The sequence below is a fragment of the Pinus tabuliformis genome, chromosome 9, assembly GCF_031772625.1.
Source record: "Pinus tabuliformis cultivar Carrire ecotype Pingquan chromosome 9, CPIR1, whole genome shotgun sequence".
NCBI classification, from domain to species: Eukaryota; Viridiplantae; Streptophyta; class Pinopsida; order Pinales; family Pinaceae; genus Pinus; species Pinus tabuliformis.
The window spans coordinates 2018966082-2018989949 of record NC_142307.1 but is presented as its reverse complement, the minus strand read 5'-3'; the positions used below and the strand labels follow the sequence as shown (position 1 = coordinate 2018989949).

The following is a 23868-nucleotide window of genomic DNA, read 5'->3' as shown; positions in this document are numbered from 1 at the left end:
TCTGTGAAAATTGACCACGTGACAAGTGGTTTACGAGAACAAAGCCCTTTATACCCTAAAAATTGATTCAATTCTAAATAATTAGATGCAATACATACCTTTTGTAACAGTGGTACACCATGTAGATCAAAATATTTCTCCATCTATAGTATCCAATTTACAGGATCCTTGCCATCAAACTTCCTCATCTCACTTTTTCTTGATTTTAAGAGCTCGATCTTGAAACGACTGTAACTTTGTACTTGTAGATCTTTAAGTTCTGAAATTTCCGTCTGAAATATCTCTCTGAGTCCTCTTTCTAACCCCACAAGTCTGATCACAATTGGATTCCTGAAGAAAGATTTATTCCCAATCTCCCGCGATGGCCTAAGCATAGACTAGTTCAGTAAGCTAACTTGTACGATGTGCCACGTATCATTGTTTAAACCTTAGGTTCTAAAAATTATACCCAAACAAAATACAGTCCGTCCTCTTTCTGTAACTTCTTACGAAATTTCCATCTGATGCTTAGAGAGAAAGTTATGATGATTTTCCTAAGGTCACATGTTTAGGATGTAATTCGGGAGTCTGAAAAAACCCTAAATTCCTTAGATCATATATCCGAAAATATAGCGAGACAAGATATGAAATTTGGACCTGAGGTTCAGAATGATTTCATCTCGAATTGTTTTTTTCTTTAGCTTATGAAACTTCGTAGCGAAACAGTTATAGCAAAAATTCCATGATGACTTGTTTTAGATGAAATTTTGGAGCTTGCGAAAACCCTAAATCCCGCAGATCATATATCTGAAAATATAGTGAGACAATATCTGAAGTTTTGAAATAAGATTCAACACGATTTCTTCTCAAATGGGTTTTTTTTAGCTTCTGAAATGTCGCAGAAAAAAAATGTTATAGCGCAAAGGCCTTTGGTCCCTGATGATGGATGAAGTTCCTATCTAAAACGGATCACATACATTACACAATGTTATTCCAAAAATCGATTTGGTCCCTGATGATGGATGGAGTTCCCATCCGAAACATTGGACGAATCACATACATTACACAGTGCTATACGAGCGGCTGGCAGGCCGTGGGCGATTTCGGGAATCGCCCCACGGGCGGCTGGCGGGCCGTGGGCGATTTCGGGAATCGCCCCACGGGCGGCTGGCGGGCCGTGGGCGATTCCGGGAATCGCCCGACGGCCTGCCAGACGCCCGGTGGTGGCGTGGTCGTGGGCGAGGGCTACGCCACCACCGAGCAGCTGGCAGGTCGTGGGGCGATTCCTGGAATCGCCCCACAGCCCGCTAGTCGCTCGATGGTGGAGCGGCCGGGGGCCGAGGGTCTGCATGCAGCCGCCAGCCGCTCGGTGGTGGCGCAGCGCTCGCCCACGGCTGCTCGGTGGTGGCACAGCCAGGGGCCAAACTCTTTTTTTTTTTTTTTTTCAAACAAAACTTAAAAAATAAATAAGTAAATAAATAAATAATTTTTATTAAAATTATTTGATAAATTTTTTTAACAATTTAATTTTTATTATAATGGTTTAAAATTTAAGTTTTATTAAAATTGTTTATTAAATTAAAATTTAATAATTTTTATTAAAATTGTTCAATGGTTTTTTTTTAATATTATTATTTTTTTTTTTAATAAATAATGAAAATTTAATAAAAAAAAAATATTTTTATTTTTTAAAATCAAAACACTTTTTTTTTAAGTTTAAAATGTTTTTTAATTTTATTTTATTTTTTTAATTGGAAAAGACATATATATATATAAATATATATATATATATATTTTGAGCTTATTTTTGTCTTTTTAGTTTTTTCTAAATGTTTTTAATAGTAATTTTACTAGTTTTTAAATTTTTTTTTGGTTAGTTTTCTAATTTTGTTTAATCTAGTTTGTTTTTATTTTTTCACTAAATTTTGTTAATGATTTTTTTAATCTTTCTATTTTTACTTACTTAATTTTATATATATAATTTTTTTTATTTTTTTTTTCCAAATTCTTGTATGATTTATGAAACAATTTTTTTTTTGTCTTTTATATATATATATTTATATTTATTTTTTAAAGTAATCATCATTTTAATTTTAATTTCACTAGTTTTTTATTTTTATTTTTTTTGTTAATTTTCCTTTTTTTGTTTTTAATTTTCAATTTTTATTTAGTTTTTTGTTAATGTCTTTTTAATTTTTCTATTTTTACGTACTTAATTTTAGAGTTGTTTTTTTTTTTTAATATGTTTTTTTACTATTTATTTGTTTATAATTTGAAATTTTTTTTCTAGTTTTTTAATTCTTATTTTTTATTAGTTAATTATTTTTTTCCTTTTTTTTGATTGATTTTTATTTTTGATGTTTGATTTTTTTTTTGTTTTTTATTTTTTTATTTTATTTTTTTTTGTTTTGTGTTTTTTCATTGTTTTAACTTCTTCTTCTTCTTTTTTTGTTTTTTGTTTTTTGTTTTTTGTTTTTTTTTTTATGAAATTTTAATGTTTTTCGGGGTCATGATAAAATATTTTATGCTATTATTTTGAAATGTTGAAATTTTACCCTTGAAAAAAAATTTGTCATCCCAGCATCAACACTTTTCATTTTGAGGGTGTTTTCTGCACAAAATTTACCATTGAGTAAAAAAAAAAAAAAAAAAAAAAAAATGGTTATTCGAACATCAGCACTTCGTTTTGAGGGTGTTTTTTGGACAATTTTTGCACAAAAAAATGGTTTTCACCGCCATTTTTAAAACATGTTTAAATTCACACTACTTCGATGATCAGTTAAATTGCAAAACTTATCTTAATTTATATACTTATATTAATCATATTAATCTAACTTCGTGATATCTAAACCTTACCATCTCCACTAAATGAAAATAAATAAATAATTAAAACTATTATTTTTATTCTTCCATGTACAAATAGACACTTACATCATAAATGGTTATATTTTTTCCAACAAAACATACCTATACTCCTTAAATATTATTTAATGTCAATTTTATAATAACCCTAACAACCCAATAAGCAAAGAGATTATTATTAATACAAATTAAATAAATAAATAAAATATATATTTGTTGAAAATATTTTAAATATTAAACTAATTTAAAGGAGTATTTTTTTATATATATTAATGGTATTTTATATTCATTTTTGCTTTTCACTCTGTATTAATTTGTTTTTGACCAAAAAATTCTACAACTTATCTATAGTTTAACATTGAGAATTTAATTTTTGTTATTTATTATTATTATTTAAATTTGTGTATTAATTTGTCTTTGAACAAAATTTTCTACATTTATAGTTTAAAATTGAGAATTCAATTTTTATTTTATTATTTTTATTTAAATTTATTTATTTGCAAGATGATTCGTTGAGGTCTATTATTGAGTGTTTAGTAATTGAGTGATTGGAGACTTCAACACTGATTCATATTGTTATAGATTTCCGGAATAGCAGTGTTATGAGACCAACTCACAAAAAGATAGGAAAGAGAGATAAACACCTTAGAATTCAACCTCTTCGAGGGGGCAACCTCCTTTACATTACACAAATGAACAATTCTTGGATGATACAAATGACAAGACCTACTTTCTATATACATGATTCTAAGGGATCATAATATAATCAGAGCCGACATAACAATAATAATGTAAGGACACAATAATAACAATAGTGGGCTTCTATGGGGCACAATAATAACAATATGGGGACTACATGGGCACAACAATATAATAAGGGGGTTGTACTAATAACAATAAGGGGTTACACTAGTAGTATAGGGACCTAACATGCCCCTCTCCTTCAAAAAGTGTTGTTTTCAACACTTGAGTAGTTCTTGATGATTCTCTATAAATTCATGTCCTCCTAGGTGGAATCTTCAGCGGGTAAATTCTTCCACTTGATAAGATACTATGAAACTAATCTATTTCATAGCTGTCGATTTCTCAGTTCTGTGACTGCTTCAGGTTTCAATATGATTTTTCTTGTCAAATTCTCGCAATACTGTTTGAACTGGGATCTTCTGCAACTTTTGAATGAGTCCCCACTCCTTTGGGCATATGGATATCTGTAAGGCCTGATGTTTGGAGGAACACTTCCTGGAATCAAATGAATAGCATGATCATGATCACTAATAGGTGGGACGCCTTTGGGAGTCTCAAATACCTTGGAATGATTGTCCAAAACATTTTGGAGATCTGGAGAAATACATGATTTCGATGTGGGATCCTTTAGTGAACATAATTGTGCAATTACGCCCCGTTGTTCTTTATTTAGAAGCTTTGTCATGCTATTAGAGTTGATTATCTTTCCAGGTTTCTCTTCGATACCCCTCAATTCAACTTCCTTTCCTTCCCAAAAAAATTTCAAGAAAAGTTCTTGAAAATTAAAAGCTATCGTACCCAAAGATTGTAGCCATTGTACTCCTAGTAAAACATCAGCACCACCCATTGGAATGGAAAACATTGGGTTATTCAATACATATTCTCCCATGGATAGCTTGATATTATGGCACTTTCTAGAGCAATTAATGGTTCCTCCACTTGCAACCATCACTTGACACTCTGGTGCTGGATATAGGAAGCAATTCAATTCCTTGGCTATCTTACAATGAATAAAATTATGGGTACTAACCAAATCAATCAACACCGTTACATTTTTATTCTTGATATGTCCTTCTATATTGATAGTTTGAGGAGTGGTAATTTCTTCCAATGCATTACAAGATATGGTCAGATTCATTTCTTGATGCTCGATGTGATCTTTCACTTCTTGATATGTCCTTCTATATTGATAGTTTTAGGAGTAGTAATTTCGGCCAATGCATTACAAGATATGATCGGATTCATTTCTTCTTTCTTGATGTGATCTTTCACTTCTTGAACCTTTTTCTTCTTGATATGTCCTTCTATCTTGAGAGTTTGAGGAGTGGTAATTCTTTCCAATGCTTTACAAGATATGGTCGGATTCATTTCTTCCTTCTCTGGGGTGGGTTCTTGGTGTATATCCTCTTCTCTTGATATTTCTTGATTCTTTTCTTCCTCCTCTTCATAATCTATATAAAATAATTTCTTCTCAATACACTTATGGCCATTAGTGTATTTGCTATCACAATTGTAACAAAGCCCCTTTTCTTTTTTTCTTCCAATTGTTGTGGTGTAAACCTTGTAGGTTGTGGAAGGCTAGGAGAAAAAACACTTCCATAATTATAGTTGTGAGTGGTGGGATTCCTTGTTTCGATAATTTCTCTTTCAATTTTTCTTGCCAACATGAATGCCTTCTCCAATGAATTAGGTTTCCAGAGACGAACCTCGTGTTGAAGGTTATCCTTTAAAGTCCCTGTGAAGACATCAACTATTTTCTTCTCTGGAATATCATTTACCCTTATATTCAATTTTTGGAAGTCCTCAATGTGTTGAACCATTAAACCCTTTTGTTTCAGGTTTATCAGTTGGCTAAAGAAGGTGTTTCTCTTTGTATCCTCATAATGTGCTATCATTTTCTCTGTGAAAATTGACCACGTGACAAGTGGTTTACGAGAACAAAGCCCTTTATACCCTAAAAATTGATTCGATTCTAAATAATTAGATGCAATACATACCTTTTGTAACAGTGGTACACCATGTAGATCAAAATATTTCTCCATCTATAGTATCCAATTTACAGGATCCTTGCCATCAAACTTCCTCATCTCACTTTTTCTTGATTTTAGGAGCTCGATCTTGAAACGACTGTAACTTTGTACTTGCAGATCTTTAAGTTCTGAAATTTCCATCTGAAATATCTCTCTGAGTCCTCTTTCTAACCCCACAAGTCTGATCACAATTGGATTCCTGAAGAAAGATTTATTCCCAATCTCCCGCGATGACCTAAGCATAGACTAGTTCAGTAAGCTAAGTTGTACGATGTGCCACATATCATTGTTTAAACCTTAGGTTCTAAAAATTATACCCAAACAAAATACAGTCCGTCCTCTTTCTGTAACTTCTTACGAAATTTCCATCTGATGCTTAGAGAGAAAGTTATGATGATTTTCCCAAGGTCACATGTTTAGGATGTAATTCGGGAGTCTGAAAAAACCCTAAATTCCTCAGATCATATATCCAAAAATATAGCGAGACAAGATATGAAATTTGGACCTGAGGTTCAGAATGATTTCATCTCGAATTGTTTTTTTCTTTAGCTTCTGAAACTTCGTAGCGAAACAGTTATAGCAAAAATTCCATGATGACTTGTTTTAGATGAAATTTTGGAGCTTGCGAAAACCCTAAATCCCGTAGATCATATATCCGAAAATATAGTGAGACAATATCTGAAGTTTGGAAATAAGATTCAACACGATTTCTTCTCAAATGGGTTTTTTTTAGCTTCTGAAATGTCGCAGAAAAAAAATGTTATAGCGCAAAGGCCTTTGGTCCCTGATGATGGATGAAGTTCCTATCTAAAGCGGATCACATACATTACACAATGTTATTCCAAAAATCGATTTGGTCCCTGATGATGGATGGAGTTCCCATCCGAAACATTGGACGAATCACATACATTACACAGTGCTATACCAAAAATATATAACAATGTTTAGTAACTTCCATTTCTATTAGTTACTATTTTTTTGTTTTTATTTAATTTTTTTTCCTTTTCCTAATATTTCCATTTTCGTAAATTATAGTTTTTCTCCGTATTTTCAATTTAAAATGACTTACTATAATATTAAAAACATATTTTAATAAATTTAATTATAAAAAATTATATATATTAATAAAAAATAAAACACAAATATATATTAAAAAAATAAATATATATATTAAAGTGTAAGAAAGAAAGAAAATTGTTTTAACATCCAGAAGGCTAAAGATAGCCTATGGGACAAATTGTTTCTTCGTCTACTTGATGTATTCGACCTTTTTCTTGTGAAGCCTCACAATAAACGCTCCAAGCTTCTTGACAAACTCCTCACTAAATAAATTATCCCGAGAGCTAGCTGCCATAATATCTGCGTAACATCTTTCCCTGTTGTCTTTGAAGGCCTCACATTTTAAAATGAAATGCTTTTCAGTTCCACTTTTTCGGAAGAACAAAACATACATACTCTTTCATCCCACACTTCTTTTGGCCTTTTCTAGTGCCTTGTTTCAAAACGAAGCTGATGAGAATTAGTCCTTAACTGAGCAATAAGATTTTTGGCTCTCTAAGAAATATTGGCTTCTATGTACACTTTTTGTTGATGATTATGACTAGGATTACACACTTCAATATAGTATTTTTTCTTTCTCCCTAGCTCCTTATCCCAAGTACACTTGTGGAACCTATCCATAACAAAAGTTTTTATCTCTTTACTATTTATGAGACACGTGTTCAAACAAATACCCCATTTACTAAACCATTTGTTACTTTGTTGCAACCAAGTCTTCCTTCTTTTAAACAATATGTCATTAAAGACAACCTTAGGTTGTCTTCCCTCTTCCATTTGCTCAATATTTTTTAAATACCTTATGACTCGCACCATAGCAATTGCTTCAATAGGAGCAACCACTATTTCACTTAACAAGATAGCATAAGGAACTGCATTTTTATTTTGAATTTGTTTGTAATCAAACGCTTCTGAATTTTCTCAATTTGTTTCCATTGCATGTCGGATGTACTGCTGGCCCACAGTTCACAACCATAGAGAATCTCTGGAATCACTAGAAACCCAAAAAGAGTTTGAGTGCTTTTCTAGTGCCATAACTCTGCCTCTCTACACCTATTTTGAAAAACATAAAATGCTTTCCAACCCCCCAAAGTTATTTTATTTCTACAACCATCCTACCTTAGATTTTTGTTGAAGTCAACTCTGAGGTATTTGTAATCCACTTCTTCTTCCAAAATGTTGCCTTTAAAGTAGAACTTATGCTGGTTATGTTTTCTTTTTTTAAGAGAAAATCACTACTTTTGTTTTGCTAACATTGACTTGCATCCCCACCCTTCTACAAAAATGCTCAAGGGATAGCAAGTGCTCTTGCAAACCAAGAGCAAATTTAGCAATTAGAATAAGGTCATCTACATACAAAAGAAGCCTTATAACAAACTTTCCCAAATGGATACCAACACCCCCTTGCGAATTTAACCACTCCTCAAGCTTGTCGATATATAAACTAAAAACGGTAAGTGAAAATGGGCAACGTTGCTTGACACTGATATCGCTTCTAAAACTTTAAGAAATTCCTGCTGAAGTTCTAATTTTGACTTTCACATTTTCATACAGCCTATGTACAACTACTCTTAAATGTTTAGGAACCCCAAGTTCCTTCATTATGTGCCAAATCTTATCCCTAGGAACCGTATCAAATGCTTTTTTGAAATCAACAAAGCGACAAAAGACTTCTTCCTTTTTCTCCCAAAATTTTTCAATGATGTGCCTTAAAGTTATACAATGATCAACTATGGAATGTTTAGGTCTAAAACCTATTTTCCCTTTAGCACGCTTATCTCTTTCTTCTGCACACTTGTTGATTTTATTTTCTAGCATGCTTCCAAATAACTTTGAAAACAAGGGGTTTATCATTATGGTCCTATAATTGGTGGGATTATTAACATCACCACTCTTGAAAAGAGGTATTGCTAGACGAGTTGTCCAATCTGTGGGAACCCCTGTTGTATGATGTTGTTGAAATTTTTTGTAATGTGAGGTGCAAGAATCTTTAAGCCCCACTTTAGATACTCTACTTGGAGTTCAGTTAAGTCTTTTTCTTTTCCAACACCCAACTTCTTGATATCCATCTCTACCTCTTGCACCGTGAAGAGTTCAGTATTAATGTTGATTAAAGGGGGAGGGTCAACCTTGGGATCCTACTTATAGAGTTGCCTTGCATAGTCAAACCATTTAGAAGCTGTAATATTATTTTCAGTTTGCATCTTTCTCGATTGGAGGTCCTTCCAAAATAATTTGAGATTATTTTTCCCACGGAAGATTAGTTCTTCCCTCCTTAAAACCATGAAATCAATTTTTTTCTTTCTTAATATATGCTTGTACACTTTGAGATTTATGTTATCCTTGTTTGACTCTATCCACATTCTCCTTACCTTTTTGCATTCCTCGTCAAACTAAGCATTAACCGGATTTCTCATTTGCACTCTACAAGTGCACTTTGAATTAAATGTGTTAATTCGTGACTATGAAGGCCATGAATTGGGATTTTCTCCTTCTCGAAGAGCCTCTCTAGTGTCATTGTGAAGGTATTACAATTATTTGGAGTCAAAATAATTCTGCCCTTTGGGAAATTTTGTTGAACATTGAGTTTTTTACTCTAATTGCTTCTTTCTAGTCCAAGAGAAAAATAAATTGGGTTGTGATCTTATTTTAAGTCCCAAATTTGATCTCCAATCAAAATTTCCTCCATTTTTCACACAATGCGAGCAAATTACATAATGTACTACACTTGCTCTATTGTAAGTATTGCAAGTGAAATTACCGGACTTTGCACACCTAGTCAATCCATTGCAAATGACTAAATCAAAGACCCCACACAGAGTAAGCAATTGTTCACCAAAGGGATTGAAACACTTATCCTATGAAATTATTTCCCATTGGTGATTACTCTCTACTATAAGCCAAATAGGGTCGCAGTCTTTTTTCCAACAAAGAATGCTAGCTTGCTCACTTGCAGTCCTAGCATTGAAATCACCCACTATAAGGACTTCACCTAGCTGAGAATGTGTTGCAATATCTTCTTTTAAGGTTGCAAATGGATCTTCATGGTCGAGCCCTCTACTTTTGTAGATTTCTGAAACTTGCAGTGCAAAATAACATGTTGTAATTCTGATGTGATTTTCATTTTTTGATATTTTAAACCAAATGAATTGTTTATTTGAGTCTTTTTTTCTAACTGAATGAGACGACCTTCTTTTTACCTCACTAATACCTTGATACCCCTGTGTCCTTTGCCATCCCCTGTTGCCTTGTTCCACATTGCCATCTTCTAGTATCCTTCAAACAAATATGTCTTGCACCCTTCATGCTCATGTGTTTCTACGAGGCAAATTATGTCTCTATCTTCCACAATAGGCCCTAACCGAGATCCTTGTCTCCATGGGTAACCTCTGCAGTTCCAACAAATTAATCTTAAGGAAACCCAGGTATGAATTGATTGTTATTTATTTTTACATGCAAGACTCACAGTTGAGTCTTTGTCCCTGCTTTCCCATACTGACCTTGCTTCCTAATTTCCTATTGAAGAGTTTGTTGCCTCCTCATTATTACCATCTTGTTGCTTTGTTTTGGAAGGAGGTCCAAATCACATTGTCACTTCCTTACCCTTATAAATCCATGCTCTCTTTCCTTCATCTCTTGTTGCCCTAACCTTTGACATTTCCTCCCTCCTTTCCTCCTGTTATCTTACAGTTAAATCTTCTTCTAGAAAAAAGCGAGAACCCCTCAAGAGATGCTTCTTGCTTAGAATGATATATTTATAACACAAGCTAGGCATGATGAATTTTATGGGTCTGACTCTCTCACTGTTAAACTTACCCACTCTCCATGCTTGGCATATTTATCCTTGCCATAGCAACTTGTCTTTCAAGAAGTCCCTTGCAAGGTCAAGAGTACATTCATTTTTCCCATAGACTTTCACCCCTTTAATAACTATGTTTGCTGCTCTATTTTGTTTTTCCTTGCTTTCTTTATCTTGCATGTTGTCAACCCGAATGTTTGTTTCTCCTTCCCTATTAGTAGAATTACTAATAACTTGAGCCTAGGTTTTGGAAACTTTTGTGGAATCTCCTTTCCTTTATTCTCTTGCTTTCTCTTCATGGTTGTCTATTTGGGTAACTACTTTCCCTTTATCCCGGGATGGTTTCACATTCATCATCTATGTACTTTCCACTACAAATTTCTTTATGTTTTGCACATTCGCCTTCATGCATTACCATTCTCTCTTCCCTATCAAGAGAGCTTCCATTAGTAATGCCACTTGTTCTTTCAAAACTTTATTGCTTCCTGCTAAAGCCTTGTTTTCAACTGTTATTATATGAATTTTATGATCTCTTTCCTGGTCTTTAACTTCTAAAACCTCCAACCTCTATTCTGCATTTAACAATTCTTTCACATAAAGATCAGATGACTAGGTGAGAGGTGTGGATGTGGGACTATAGAAGGCAGAATCATCAATGACATTTCCTCTGGACTTCTTGTTTCTACATGCTATCACAGGGGACTTTTTTGAATGCTTATTGCGAAGGGCCCGAGTACTTTCCCTTTGAGACCGTTTTTTCCTTGTCTTTCCCATTTTAGACGGGCTAGTATTCGTTTTAAAATACCTCAATACTATTTTGCATTGACCCAAACCCACTTCCCAACTTTGGCGGATGAGGCAATTTTCACTTGTCCTAGATCATTTGTTTCCACAAGTTCTGAAATTTCTTGTCCCATTGTCCCTTGTTTGTTATGGGCATCGACACTCTCACTTAATTTATATCTGCTCAATTCAACCATATTTTCCCATGACACCCCCAAATTATTTGATATTTGTTTGTTTGGGTTTCGTGGGATTTTAAGTAAACGGTGGCATGGAACCCTTACGTGCATGGAAAGCATTCGATCTTGAAAACCTTTTCATTTCCAGTGTTTGTGTCAACTCTTGCTTATGGAATTTCCTGATAGCCATGAGTCACACAGTGGACAATGTGCTTTGAAATGCTCGTCCATAAGAAATGCTTACAACTCACCAATGACCTATGTTCTTCTGTCTTCTTCTGGTTTAAGGTTTTTTTTGTTCTTACTTAAAACCCCTAAAACCCTTGTTTTAAAACCTTTCTATTAGTTCAATGGATTTGCCCATCGACTTTTACTGTCACAGGTATTCTTCTGATGGGAACAACTCTTTCACATCCAATATTCACAAAACATTTACATAATTCTTGCAAATTATTTTGCTTGCCAAATTTCCACGACACACATTCACATATATTTCATTCAATGATACCGAGCAACTTCAAACCCTCAGGCAGGCAAATTCTTCATCTCCAACAATAACTCAAACTTCCTTCGATCAAAAAATCCCTTATGAATCCCACAAATGTCGTGTTCTGTGGATGTGTAGGAGACGCTATGTTCTACTCTGGATATGTAGAGCTGCTGTTCTACGGATTAGTGTTGAATCTTCTATAAATCACACCTACTTCCAGTTCCTGTAATCCCTCTGTTTCGCCTGTTTGCGCATGATGAAGAATTCATGATGATGATGAATAGTCATGGTTGTCGATCACTGCCTCAATTTTTGTTGAGCTTTGAGTTGGAGTTAGGAACACGATTAAACATTTTTTAACATTCGAAATAACTCTTCACATCTAAAATGATAAAAAAGAATCCATCAAGAATGCATTTTGACGTCCTCCTAAATTCATCCATTTACAAAGAATAAATTTAAGAAATAAAACACAAAATACTCACCTAATCAGCCAACATACTCCTGTATATATGTTTATATAAACAATATATGCAGATATGCTGGTAGCTAGCTCTTGGGATAATCTATTTAGCGAGGGGTTTGTCGAGAAGCTGGGAGCACTTATTTTGAAGCTTCATAGAAAAAGCGTTGAATACATCAAGCAGACGAAGAATCAATCTGTCCCATAGGCTATCTTTAGCCTCGTGGATGTTAAAATAATTTCTTTCTTTCTTTCTTTCTATATGTTCATGTATATATGTTAATATAAACAATATTAGTTAATCATATTTCTTAATTTTTGGTGACAACAGTCAACAATACAATATTTGATTAGTTGTTTTTGTGTGATGAAAACTTTATGTTTTTCTTGTTCCTATTTTTCTAATCTAAACTGAGCCACAAATAGTAGCTACTATGTAACCCTTGTTTAATATAAATGAATTTATATATAATATGAAATCAAATTATCCAAAACATTTCCATCATATATATATATATATAAACATTTTATAAATTTTAATTTATGATAAATATTATAATACTTCTTAATTTACTTTTACATTATAATAATATTTATAATATTATATATTAAAATTTACTGCGCCCACAGAGACACATGAAACCAAGTACAGGGGAGATGTGTGTAATGTAAGTTTGTTAAAATTTATAAAATGTTGAGAAAAACTAAAATCCATATAAATTAAAAGAATGATTTCTTAACCATATTTAAATTTAATTAATAAGCACATAAAAACTTAATACTTACCATAAACTTAAAATATAACAAGATTTTTGACCATGCATATTCACCCCACTTTACCATGGATATTATTAACTTGTAAATAGGCTTTGTTATAATACCATGGCCCAATACCATGACTTATCAATTTCATATTAGATACCCAAAAACCATATTTAAATTTAATTAATAGACCCATACAAACTTAATATTTACAATAAGCTTACAATATAACAAGATTTTTAACCATGGATATTCTCCCACTTTACCATGGATATTATTAACTTTAAATAGGCTTTGTTACAATACCATGGGCCAATACCATGGCTTATTAATACCACATACCCAAAAAACCATAACTCATTCACAATCAAAATAATTTAATTATATATATAATTAAATTTAAAAGGAAAAAATGTTGTAAATACTTTTGAGATATATTTAAACCCTCCATCCTAACCACTGCTAATAACATTTTGTAGACTACTACTAAAAACATTTTGTAGATATTCCTCATAGATAGGAGAGAGAGAGATATGTTACTTTTACATGTAAAGTATATAATTTATTTGAGCCTTAAGGAATCCAAGCCTACAGTGAAATGACATGATTACCACTAGCAAGAGTTGTACATAGATGACGTGATTACCACTAGCAAGAGTTGTACATAGAGTACATCCACATATCATAATGCTCACACACATGTATAGAGGATATACATGTGAAAAATTAGGTTTATGATGTTAGGCAATCATGTATATGATGAATGATTTAGTTATAAATTATAAGTGAATTAAAAGTTGTGATAAATAACACTTAACTTGGTTACCTTTTTTTAATGTGTTTATGTATTTATAGTAAAACTAAAAACTAAAAATCTTATTTGTTAATATAAACCAACCTAGATCCTTCTTAACTCCAGATCCACCAAGCTCTGAGAAGGATCAAATCTTTTGAGATGCAAACTTATTTTAGAGTGTAAAAAGATTTGATCCCTCTCCGCCTTTGGTAGATCAAGAGTTAAAGATGAATTTAGATTGAATATTAATATTTTTTTTTGAGTTTATTTGTTATTTTTTTGGTATATTTTATAGTCTCCATATTTGCAGTAAAAAACGCATTTTAAACAACAAAAATCACAATTAACAAAAAATTGTTTTGCCTATTACTACAAAAAGGCCAAAACATATAATAATTAAACAATCACAAATTTTATGTTTTAAACTAAAATCTCCCAAATCTTTTACATGCTCTATAAAAAATATAAGTTTTTAAATATTTTTAATATAATGATTCTTTAGTCAAACTAGCTGTTATATTTTAACGGCTAGAAAACATCTACATTCATTTATTTAATCCATGATTCGATTCTTCATATTGTCTTGAAGATAAACCACACTAATAATTTTTGTTATCAGTTTTATTGTAATTTATTTTTATAAATTTTAGATTTAAAGTGGTTAACTAAAATGCTTATGTTCATTGGAATTTGAAAATAAAGTTTTAAAATTATAAATTATTAATTCATTATTAAAATTATAAAATATTTATTTCTTAAAATTATAGTATTATTTTAGACCTTAAACTTTTGTGATCCATATTGATAAAATGGTTGTCTTTCACATTAATCACATTATTGAGATTTGGTCGATGTTTCGAACCAACTAATGTGGTTCATCCTCATGACAAAGGTGAAAAAACCAATATTCACAATTGTTTAAATAACACAGAAACATCCTTACTCGGAATTAGACGCTAAGGATTAACTGTTTTAAACTAGTAGTATAATTGATTTAAATTAGAGTAAAATTTTAAATATGAGATCAATTGTTTAAATAACAAAGAAGCATCCTTACTCGGAATTAGATCCGTTTTAAACTAGTAGTATAATTTATTTAATTAGAATAAAATTTTAAATATGAAATTTGTTTTTGTGTATGAGATAACGCTGAGTGAAATAGGAACAACTTCCATTGAAGCAATTGCTATGGTGCGGCTCATAAGATATCTAGAAAAAATTGAGCAAATGAGAGTAGGTAGATGGCCTCATGTTATCTTCAATGAAACCATGAGTGAAAGAAAGAAAACATAGATGAAACAAAACTATACATAGATGAAAAAATGAAATATCTACTTCAATGCCTGTCCCACAAATAAAAATGAGCTAAAGGAAAAAGTTATCGGGAAAAGAGTTGGGTAGAAAGAAGAAATATTACATTGAGGAATTCAACCCTTCGATGTGATCTACAACAAATAAAAAGGAGTTAAAGGATTTTGTTATGGAGAAGTTTCGTAAAAAGGTACGGGGAAAAGAGTTGGGTAGAAAGAAGAAATATTACATTGAGGAATTCAAGCGTACAATGTGATCTACAACAAAAAGAGTTCATTGGAGCTAGCATTTAGTGGAGGGCAAAGGTTCTTATTGCTCATTTAAGGACCAACTCACATCAACTTCAGTGTGAAACAGGGTAGTGGAAAAGGCTTACTTGGGAAGAACGTGTATGTACAAGTTGCATTGAGCCGTGGAATCGGAAAAAACATTTCATTTTGGAATGTGATGCATTCAAAGACATCAAAGAAAGTTACGAGAACATGTTAGCATCAGTTTCTTGGCATTTTCTTTTTAGCAAGGGGATTGTTGGAACGTTGGGCCAGCGCATCATCATTTCATTTTGGAATGTGATGCATTCAAAGACATCAAAGAAAGTTACGAGAACATGTTAGCATCAGTTTCTTGGCATTGTCTTTTTAGCCAGGAGATTGTTGGAACGTTGGGCCAGCGCATCATCAATTTAGATCAGAAAATGATTTAATTAGCAAAAGCCAAAAATAGGAAACTAAAAGTTTCATAGACTATTTTTAGTCTCGTGAACCTTAAAATATCAATTCATTAATTTTATTATAAAATAAAAAATCATTATTGAAACAATATTGTGATTGCTAATTTATAAATGTATAAATACTTTATTTTTTGTGAAATTGAAGCTAAAACTTTGTAGTAGAAAATATTTTTTTCGATCCTTTAAAAAATATAAATTTTCATTTGTACAAATTATTTATAAATTATAATCTTTACTTTAAGAACGAAAGATATTTTAACATCGAGTGGACTTAACCCAAACATAAAGTCATACACTTATCAAAATTGCAATCGAAATCTGTACAATTACAAAATTGTTTTTAAAACCACAACGCACCGCCCTTCCGATGCATATTGTCAGGTTGGGCATATTTTATGCTGCTGAAGATGATTTGATTTAAACCCTTACGTAGTCTCCCCTGCCCAAGTCGCAGCTGTCGACATTGGCGCACACCCATTCAATTATTCATTCACTTCGTTTTATCGTAGGAACTGGCGTACAGAGCTCATCCGAGGTTCTTTTTGTTGGAAAATTTGCGGGGACTTATACAGGACAGGCTTTAACCGATAATTTTAAGAGCTCGATTCTTTGTTTGAAACCATGACCGTCAAAACCCTAATGACCTGTTCGAAACCATTGCACAATGTCTTAATAGAAGCTTCGTAGCGAATATGAGTTGAAACAGGTCCTTCTGCTGCCCGTGACGGGCTTGAATTCTGTTTTTCTAATCTTTGTAGCTGAAATCACTGTCAGGGTTAGCAAACATATTACATAAATTTCCAGAGTATTCATAAAAAGCCAGCATGGACACGCGGTTCCCATACTCACCGGCCGAAGTGGCCAAGGTGAAGATTGTTCAGTTCGGAATAATCAGCCCCGATGAGATCGTAAGTAAAATATTCATGAAATCCTAGTATGTTTTCTTTGCAAAAGGAGTTTTTAAGCGTTAGTATTTTTAGGAGCTTCGTGAAATGTGTTTATAAAATTTATAAAACCTTGACATTTCTTTCTTGAATTTTGATGAGATGCAATTTTAGGTTGAAAATTAGGGAGCCCTCCTAAAATTTGGTGATATTGTAGGTGAAAAATGTAAAACCCTTTTTTCGGCTTTTGAATGTGGTTTGATTTTGGTTACTTTTTGTCATGAATTGATGACATCTTTGGGTTTTTGAGTTGTAATTTCAGAGGCAAATGTCGGTAGTTCAAATTGAACACAGCGAGACCTATGAACGTGGGAAACCTAAGCTCGGGGGTCTGAGTGATCCTCGTTTGGGCACCATTGATCGCAAAATGAAGTGTGAAACCTGCTCTGCTAGTATGGCGGAGTGCCCTGGTCATTTTGGGCACCTGGAGTTAGCAAAACCTATGTATCATATCGGCTTTTTGAAGACCGTTCTGTCAATTCTTCGGTGCGTTTGTTTCAATTGCTCGCGCATTCTCGCAGATGAGGTATGCCACCAAAAGATTTGTTTAGTTTCTTGGTGTTTTTAGTTTAACTGTAGTTGCATTTTGCTTTATAGCGTGGAATGAATTTACATCTGTAGATTTTTATTTTGTTTTTCCTTCAGTATAGGATTATGTATTTTGTTTCTTTAACATAATATGTAGCAGCTTAACTTTTCTATCATGAAAACTCTGGCTTGCGGTTCCCACGTACATGTGAAATAAATGCTTAAAATCCGATTATTAATTTTATTTGTCTTGTGGTGGAGGGAGAGTTTATGCATTTCTCCTTGCATCGATTGCATGGAAGATTGTTTCCATAGGATGCATCGATTGCATGGAAGATTGTTTCCATAGGAACCATCTGTATTATCCCTAGGTTATATTATCAATAATCCAATAATGCATAAAAAATTATTATAATAGTCATAGGTTATTTATGATGTAACAATTACAAGTCATATCTTTATACGATAAATACATATGTATGATTTTTCAAGCAAATTTTTACCCTATAAGGTTGTAGTGCTTCTAGGGTTTGTGCATGGACCTAGAAACAAAATAAATAAAGCATGAAATCCATGCTTATAAATAAATTTCTTTGACAATAATTTTATTTTCCTTTTAAGTTTTGACAAATACATAAGAATTACATAAGACAACAATTATGAAGACCGATACTAGTTACATTTCTCAACACTCCCTCTTAACTAGGGAGGTATTCATAATTGTTCAACTGGTACAAGGTTGACCTCAATTTGAAATGTTCCAAGAAGAGTACAACAACATACACAATACTAGGGATACCAAAATTGCCAAGGCATCCAACACATCAAAGATCCAAGTGTCAATAACATTTTCAAGGATCCATCAACTCAAGGATCCAAGTGTCATTTTTAAGACACTAATACAAGGATCTAAGACACTATCAGGGACTAAGGTGTCATCAAGGCAACATGCTACTATAGGTACTATTAGGCTACAACCGTGGCATTAATCCAATTGGATATAGATACCATCTAGGCCTTCGTGCTAGGTCACCAACCCATAGGGATCCAGGTATCATCAAAACACAACAATGGAGCTCCACAAGACTAAGATACCTTCCCAGACCGGATCTGGACATCATCAAGGCCAAACTATAACTGAGATCTCAACACCAACCAGGCCAAGATGTCCTCCCAAGTACCATCCTATGGGCAATTTATGGTACTCACCTCCGCCTCTCAACCAAATCAGAGATATCCATCAATTCAAACATGCTTCAAACTTCTCAGGGAGAGATCAACACATCAATTACAAGTTCATTTGAATATCTAGTAGCTTCACGACCCCAATCACTTCCAGTATATTGGTTCTTATTATTGAAATGCTAACACAATCTCCTGAGGTTCTCAATCATTCTGATGCTGGATAGGTCATCATAGTAAACAAATCTCGACTGAAGCTTCCTTCTCCAACTTCTTCAACGACACCTAACCCAACTTAGACACTTCTCAAAATAACCAAATCTTATTCTGACCAATCACTCGTAGTGCCTTAGCTATTCTCTTATCTCTTTCTCTCCTTATTACATATGGATGACACATGATGCCCTCTCTCTCAATTATGAAGGATATTCTCTTTCCTTCATCCGAGCTCTTTCTTAACTAGGTGGATAAGTCCATCATCAACAACTTTTATTCTTCTTGCTACACATGCTCTTTCTTTTGTCATCAGGGAATTTGGACCTTCCAAAACTTCATTCCTCTTATCTTCATATGGCAACAAGGTCATCTTTCAATCATCACTGTAAACTTTAATGTCATGAGGGTTATTACAATTCCCTTTTTCCTTCATGCTCATCATCGTCAACTATGAGGTATCCATATCTCTTTACAAATTCTTGCAAACTATGTCCTTGCAAATCTCAACAACAAGTATAACCAGACCCACAAATATATATATGTAGAAGGGTATGAAATTAACTTTATCAATAACATGTAATGAGAGCATCTAAGGTTACCAAGACTTCAAACAAGAAAATAAACTTTAGATATTCAAAACCTAAACATTGTAAGGGTTTCAATTGCACGGAAGCATTCATAACTAGGGTTACACTTTTATGCCCTAGACTCCTTACAACAACCTTAGCTAGGGTTCTTGTAACAAACCCTAGACACCATCATCAAAACTTTAATATTAAACTTTAGATTAGCAACTAAACCATGTTAGGGTTTCATCCATAATGAGAGTAGTTACACCTAGGGTTTCATTCCCAAGATTTTATATCAACTTCTACAAGGGTTTTGCCATAAACCCTAAATATTGACATCATATCCTAAAAGCTAGGGAGTTGATTGAATGCCCTATATATCAACAACAAACCCTAAGAATCAAAAGGCAAGGGTTTGATCAAAATGAGCAAATAACAACAGGTAGTATGATAAAGGTTGATTTAATCTAGAGATCAATCATCCTAACAATATAAGAATCTTTATGATTTTATAACAAACCCTAGATATGAGAGAGTTAGTAATATAGAGCATTTAAAGATAAAATGATCAGGCCTTCTAATATGATGAAGACCTGCTACAAGTCTTTTAATCTTTACACATACCTTGAGTTGATCCTTTTATAAACCCTGTAGGGTTTCCTATTGAATGACTTCCTCTACAACAAAGCTTCTTTCTTCTTTTTGGAGTCTCCCTCTAAATCTAGCCATAAGGAGGCAAGCATTCTTTAATGTATACCTGCAAACTTTTCTTCTAAGGAAAACACAAGAGAAAGGATTATAAACAAGCAAAAACACATAGAGGAAATCAACAACAAAAAGGAAATCAAGAACAAGATTCTTATCTTTTGTGAAAAAAGGGGAAAGCTCCCTCTTGATCTTACATCAATCTAGTCTTGTGAGGATTCCTTTAAGTCATCAAAACAACTCAAGAACTTTCTAACAAAATGTACTAAATCTATAAACTAGTAATTAAAAAGAAAGATCAGTCCTAATGTGAAACATAAGAGGAACTCTACAAGAGCTAAAACAATAACCCATACTATAAGTAAAGGATATATGAGACTTAATAGAATAAGTCTTTGACTTTAGAATCCTTAGTTTTAGACTTCTTTGGAGGATTATCATCAGTAGCAACTGTAGCTTGGTCCCTTTCTCTCTTCTTGTTCTTAGGATTATCAGGGCATTGATTCTTATAATGTCCCATCTTGTGACAATGATAACATTCTATTTTAGAGAGGTCAATCTTCCCATGATTTTTCTTTGACCCTTTAAACTTCTTATTTCCTCCTTTCTTCTTGAAATGAGCAGAGTAGGCATTTGAGGTATTTTCTTCATCTTCTTGCTTACCTCCTATCAAGGAAAGACGAGCTTCTTCTTGAATACATGCAGACCACATTTCTTCGAAGGATGGAGAATTCTTCCAACTACTAATTCCAACTACAAAGGCATTCCAAGACTTTGGTAGTCCTAGAAGGGCAACAATCACAAGTTCCTTTTTAGGGACTATTTCATCAACTACTTGTAGTTCATCTCTTATACGTGCAGTTCTTACAAAATAGGAAGATACTATATCAAATTTGGTCATTTTGACAGTTCAAAGATCATTCCTTAGACTCGCTACTTGTCCAATATTCTTGATTGAAAATAACTTGGAGAGAGCATTGTACATTTTTGTTGAAGAGTCTTGTGTGGATAAGTAGGGAATCAAGTTGTCTTTAACTCCATCCACAATTAGGTTCATGGCAATAATGCCATTTTCTTTGTACTTTTCCTTTCCAACACCATCTGTAGGTTCTTTGATCTCTCCTTGTACTAAGTCCAATACCTTATTCCTTGCAAGGACGAGGTCCATCCTTATTTTCCATGCTCCAAAGTTAGAGGCTCCTTGAAGTTTGTTCTAAGATTTCATTGATGATGTCATATGTATACTTGTAAATGTCACACTTGATGAAGAAACTAGATATCTTTGTAGCCTTCAATAAGTTTTCTTCTTCAATCTATTCGATAGGGAACCAAAACTTTTATATTACCTTTGAAGACTTTCTTTATTCTATCAAATGGTATCCTTCAATAGATCTTTAAAGGTCCAAAAAGTAAGACTTCTCTGAAGGTGATGAGAGCTGTTGATCTTCAAGCTGCCTTTTTCCTTCTTCTTCACCTTAGCTCTGATACCATGTTAGAAAATCAGAAAGATAGAAATATTTTCTTATTTTGATAATTAATTTTGATATATTTGAATTCTTATTAGTTTCTTTTATGTCTTCTTTATCTTCTTATCATCAAACAACTATCAAAACCAAATGCATGAAGATCAAAACAACAAGTGACACAGTATGTAGGCTCTCAGCTAGGGCAAAACCCCTCTTCTAGGGGAAAACCCAAAAAATCTCTTCTCTTCCTTTAGAACCAAATCAAATGAGACAACCAAGACCCTTTGACCAAGACACAGACCTTCTCCATTCCACCAAGTCAGCTTCCCAAGATAGTCCTTCCAATCAGCTTCTAATCAACAAAAGTCAACCTTTTCCAATACTGTATCAACCATGAATTTTGGCCCTACTACATCAGAATTTCGGCCCTACTATAGACTTGCGATTTCGGCCCCTCTTGCAACTCAAAATATCACATGTGTCACGGAAAACAAGAGAAAAACGAGCTTCACTTCTTTGTTGGGTTTCCTCTTCTCTTCGCTAGGGTTTTTCCTTCTCCTTTAAGCCTTCTTCACTTTTTCACACCTCCTTTATTGCAGATCGCACTTGCTTGGTGAGTGAGCAAATGAGGTTGAGTTCCTTCTTACATATAGTGGTTGGATCATCCCTTTTTAGGCTGACTTGACTGTACTTGAGGCCGACTTGGTGGAGGAGAGACAAATGACACTTTTTACATGAAAAATAATTTACCTCTTTGATACAATAAGCCCAAGAAGGGTCTAGCATATAATGACAAGGACAATGACTCATGACACAAACCCTAGAAGCACTCAATGGGTGCTTTGACCTAGAAACAAAATAAATAAAGCATGAAACCCATGCTTATAAATAATTTTTCTTTGACAATATTTCTTTTTTTTTTCTTTTGACAAATACATAAGAATTACATAAGACAACAATTATGAAGACTGATACTAGTTATATTTCTCAACATATTCTTCTATGGAATCTTTTCTCTCTTTCTAAATATACATACATACATGCATATTTTCTTTTTCTTTATTTTTTTCCATGTAAGCAAGCATCCCACCTTTCAGGCAAGGGTATATTCTTCGAGGCTGAAAGCCATTCAACAACAATGCTTAAAGCTAGTATAACAATATACTTGATATGAGTTCAATATGTCACTTGAATTAAACCTAACTGGGGAGGATAACATTCATTTCTCCCAACCATTCGAGATAAACCCAATTGACACACACACACGAGTTTACTTCTATGCCACTATGGAAATTGAAACCAATTTCTTGAAGAGTGAGCCACACTAAATTTTTATTACCACGAGAAAATAAAAAGTTAATCCCAGGTCAGTTGAGCAACCTCTCTGATACTAATTAAAGCGAACCAAGTGGCATCACTTGGTTCACTTCATGATGTCAATACTTACGAATATAAAACCCCATACAATACATCACCATAAATAGTTATTTGTATTACTAATTAATATATTGTATAAAATTGTATGCTTGAGTTTGTGTAGTGTTTAAATACATGTAAGGTTTGTAAGTCATGTCCTTTAGAATTGTAAATAACCTATGATTATTATAATAGATGTTAGAAATATACCTAAGGTTTGATAAGCCGTGCCCTTTCCCAAAGGATATGATTAATTATTATTACATCATAAATTAAAATAACCTACGACTATCATTATATTATTGGTAATACACTCTAGGTATGGTAGATCATTGATAGTCCCAGAAAATCAACACCTATCACTTCAGGCTGTGACGCTATTTTGGTTTTTAGCTGCAGGGGGGTGTGAGGCCAGTTGGCTCAACTTAATGGTTATGATAGTGTAAATTTTCCCAACCCCAGTTGTCCTAATATATTGTTAAATAATTTAACAATTAATTTCTGAATATTACAACAACCACACAATACCCGGAAATAGTAAATAGTGGTAGCATAAATCAATTACACATACAAAGATTTTTTTCCTTAAAATCAGTCAATACTAATCAAAGCTTACAAGGCCATTTCCGCAGCTGCTAAAGCCTAACAGCTGGACAGTTAATAAATTCATCTCAACTGGTGTGAAAATTGACAAAACAGAAGTCTGTTGAATGACTGTATTGATCTGTTGGCTGCAGGTCACTGTATGGATACACATGGTTGTATGGATATGACATATGCATGGTTGCATGGATATGACATACAGCTGTACTGTATGAACATGCTGTATGGTACTGTTGTACTGTACTCTTACTCCTA

General features: G+C 33.3%; 1 protein-coding gene across 1 annotated transcript in view; it reads left to right on the top strand.

Annotated features, from left to right (window-relative positions):
* The first annotated feature begins 16310 nt into the window (after positions 1–16310).
* LOC149157186 (DNA-directed RNA polymerase II subunit RPB1-like) overlaps positions 16311–23868 on the top strand; it is a 48590-nt gene continuing 41032 nt past the window's right edge. Inside the window, exons 1-2 of the mRNA XM_089439188.1 lie at positions 16311–16892; positions 17191–17454. Coding sequence (XP_089295314.1) covers positions 16809–16892; positions 17191–17454 — 348 coding nt within the window. The 5' untranslated portion in view covers positions 16311–16808. The remainder of the gene's footprint in view (positions 16893–17190; positions 17455–23868) is intronic.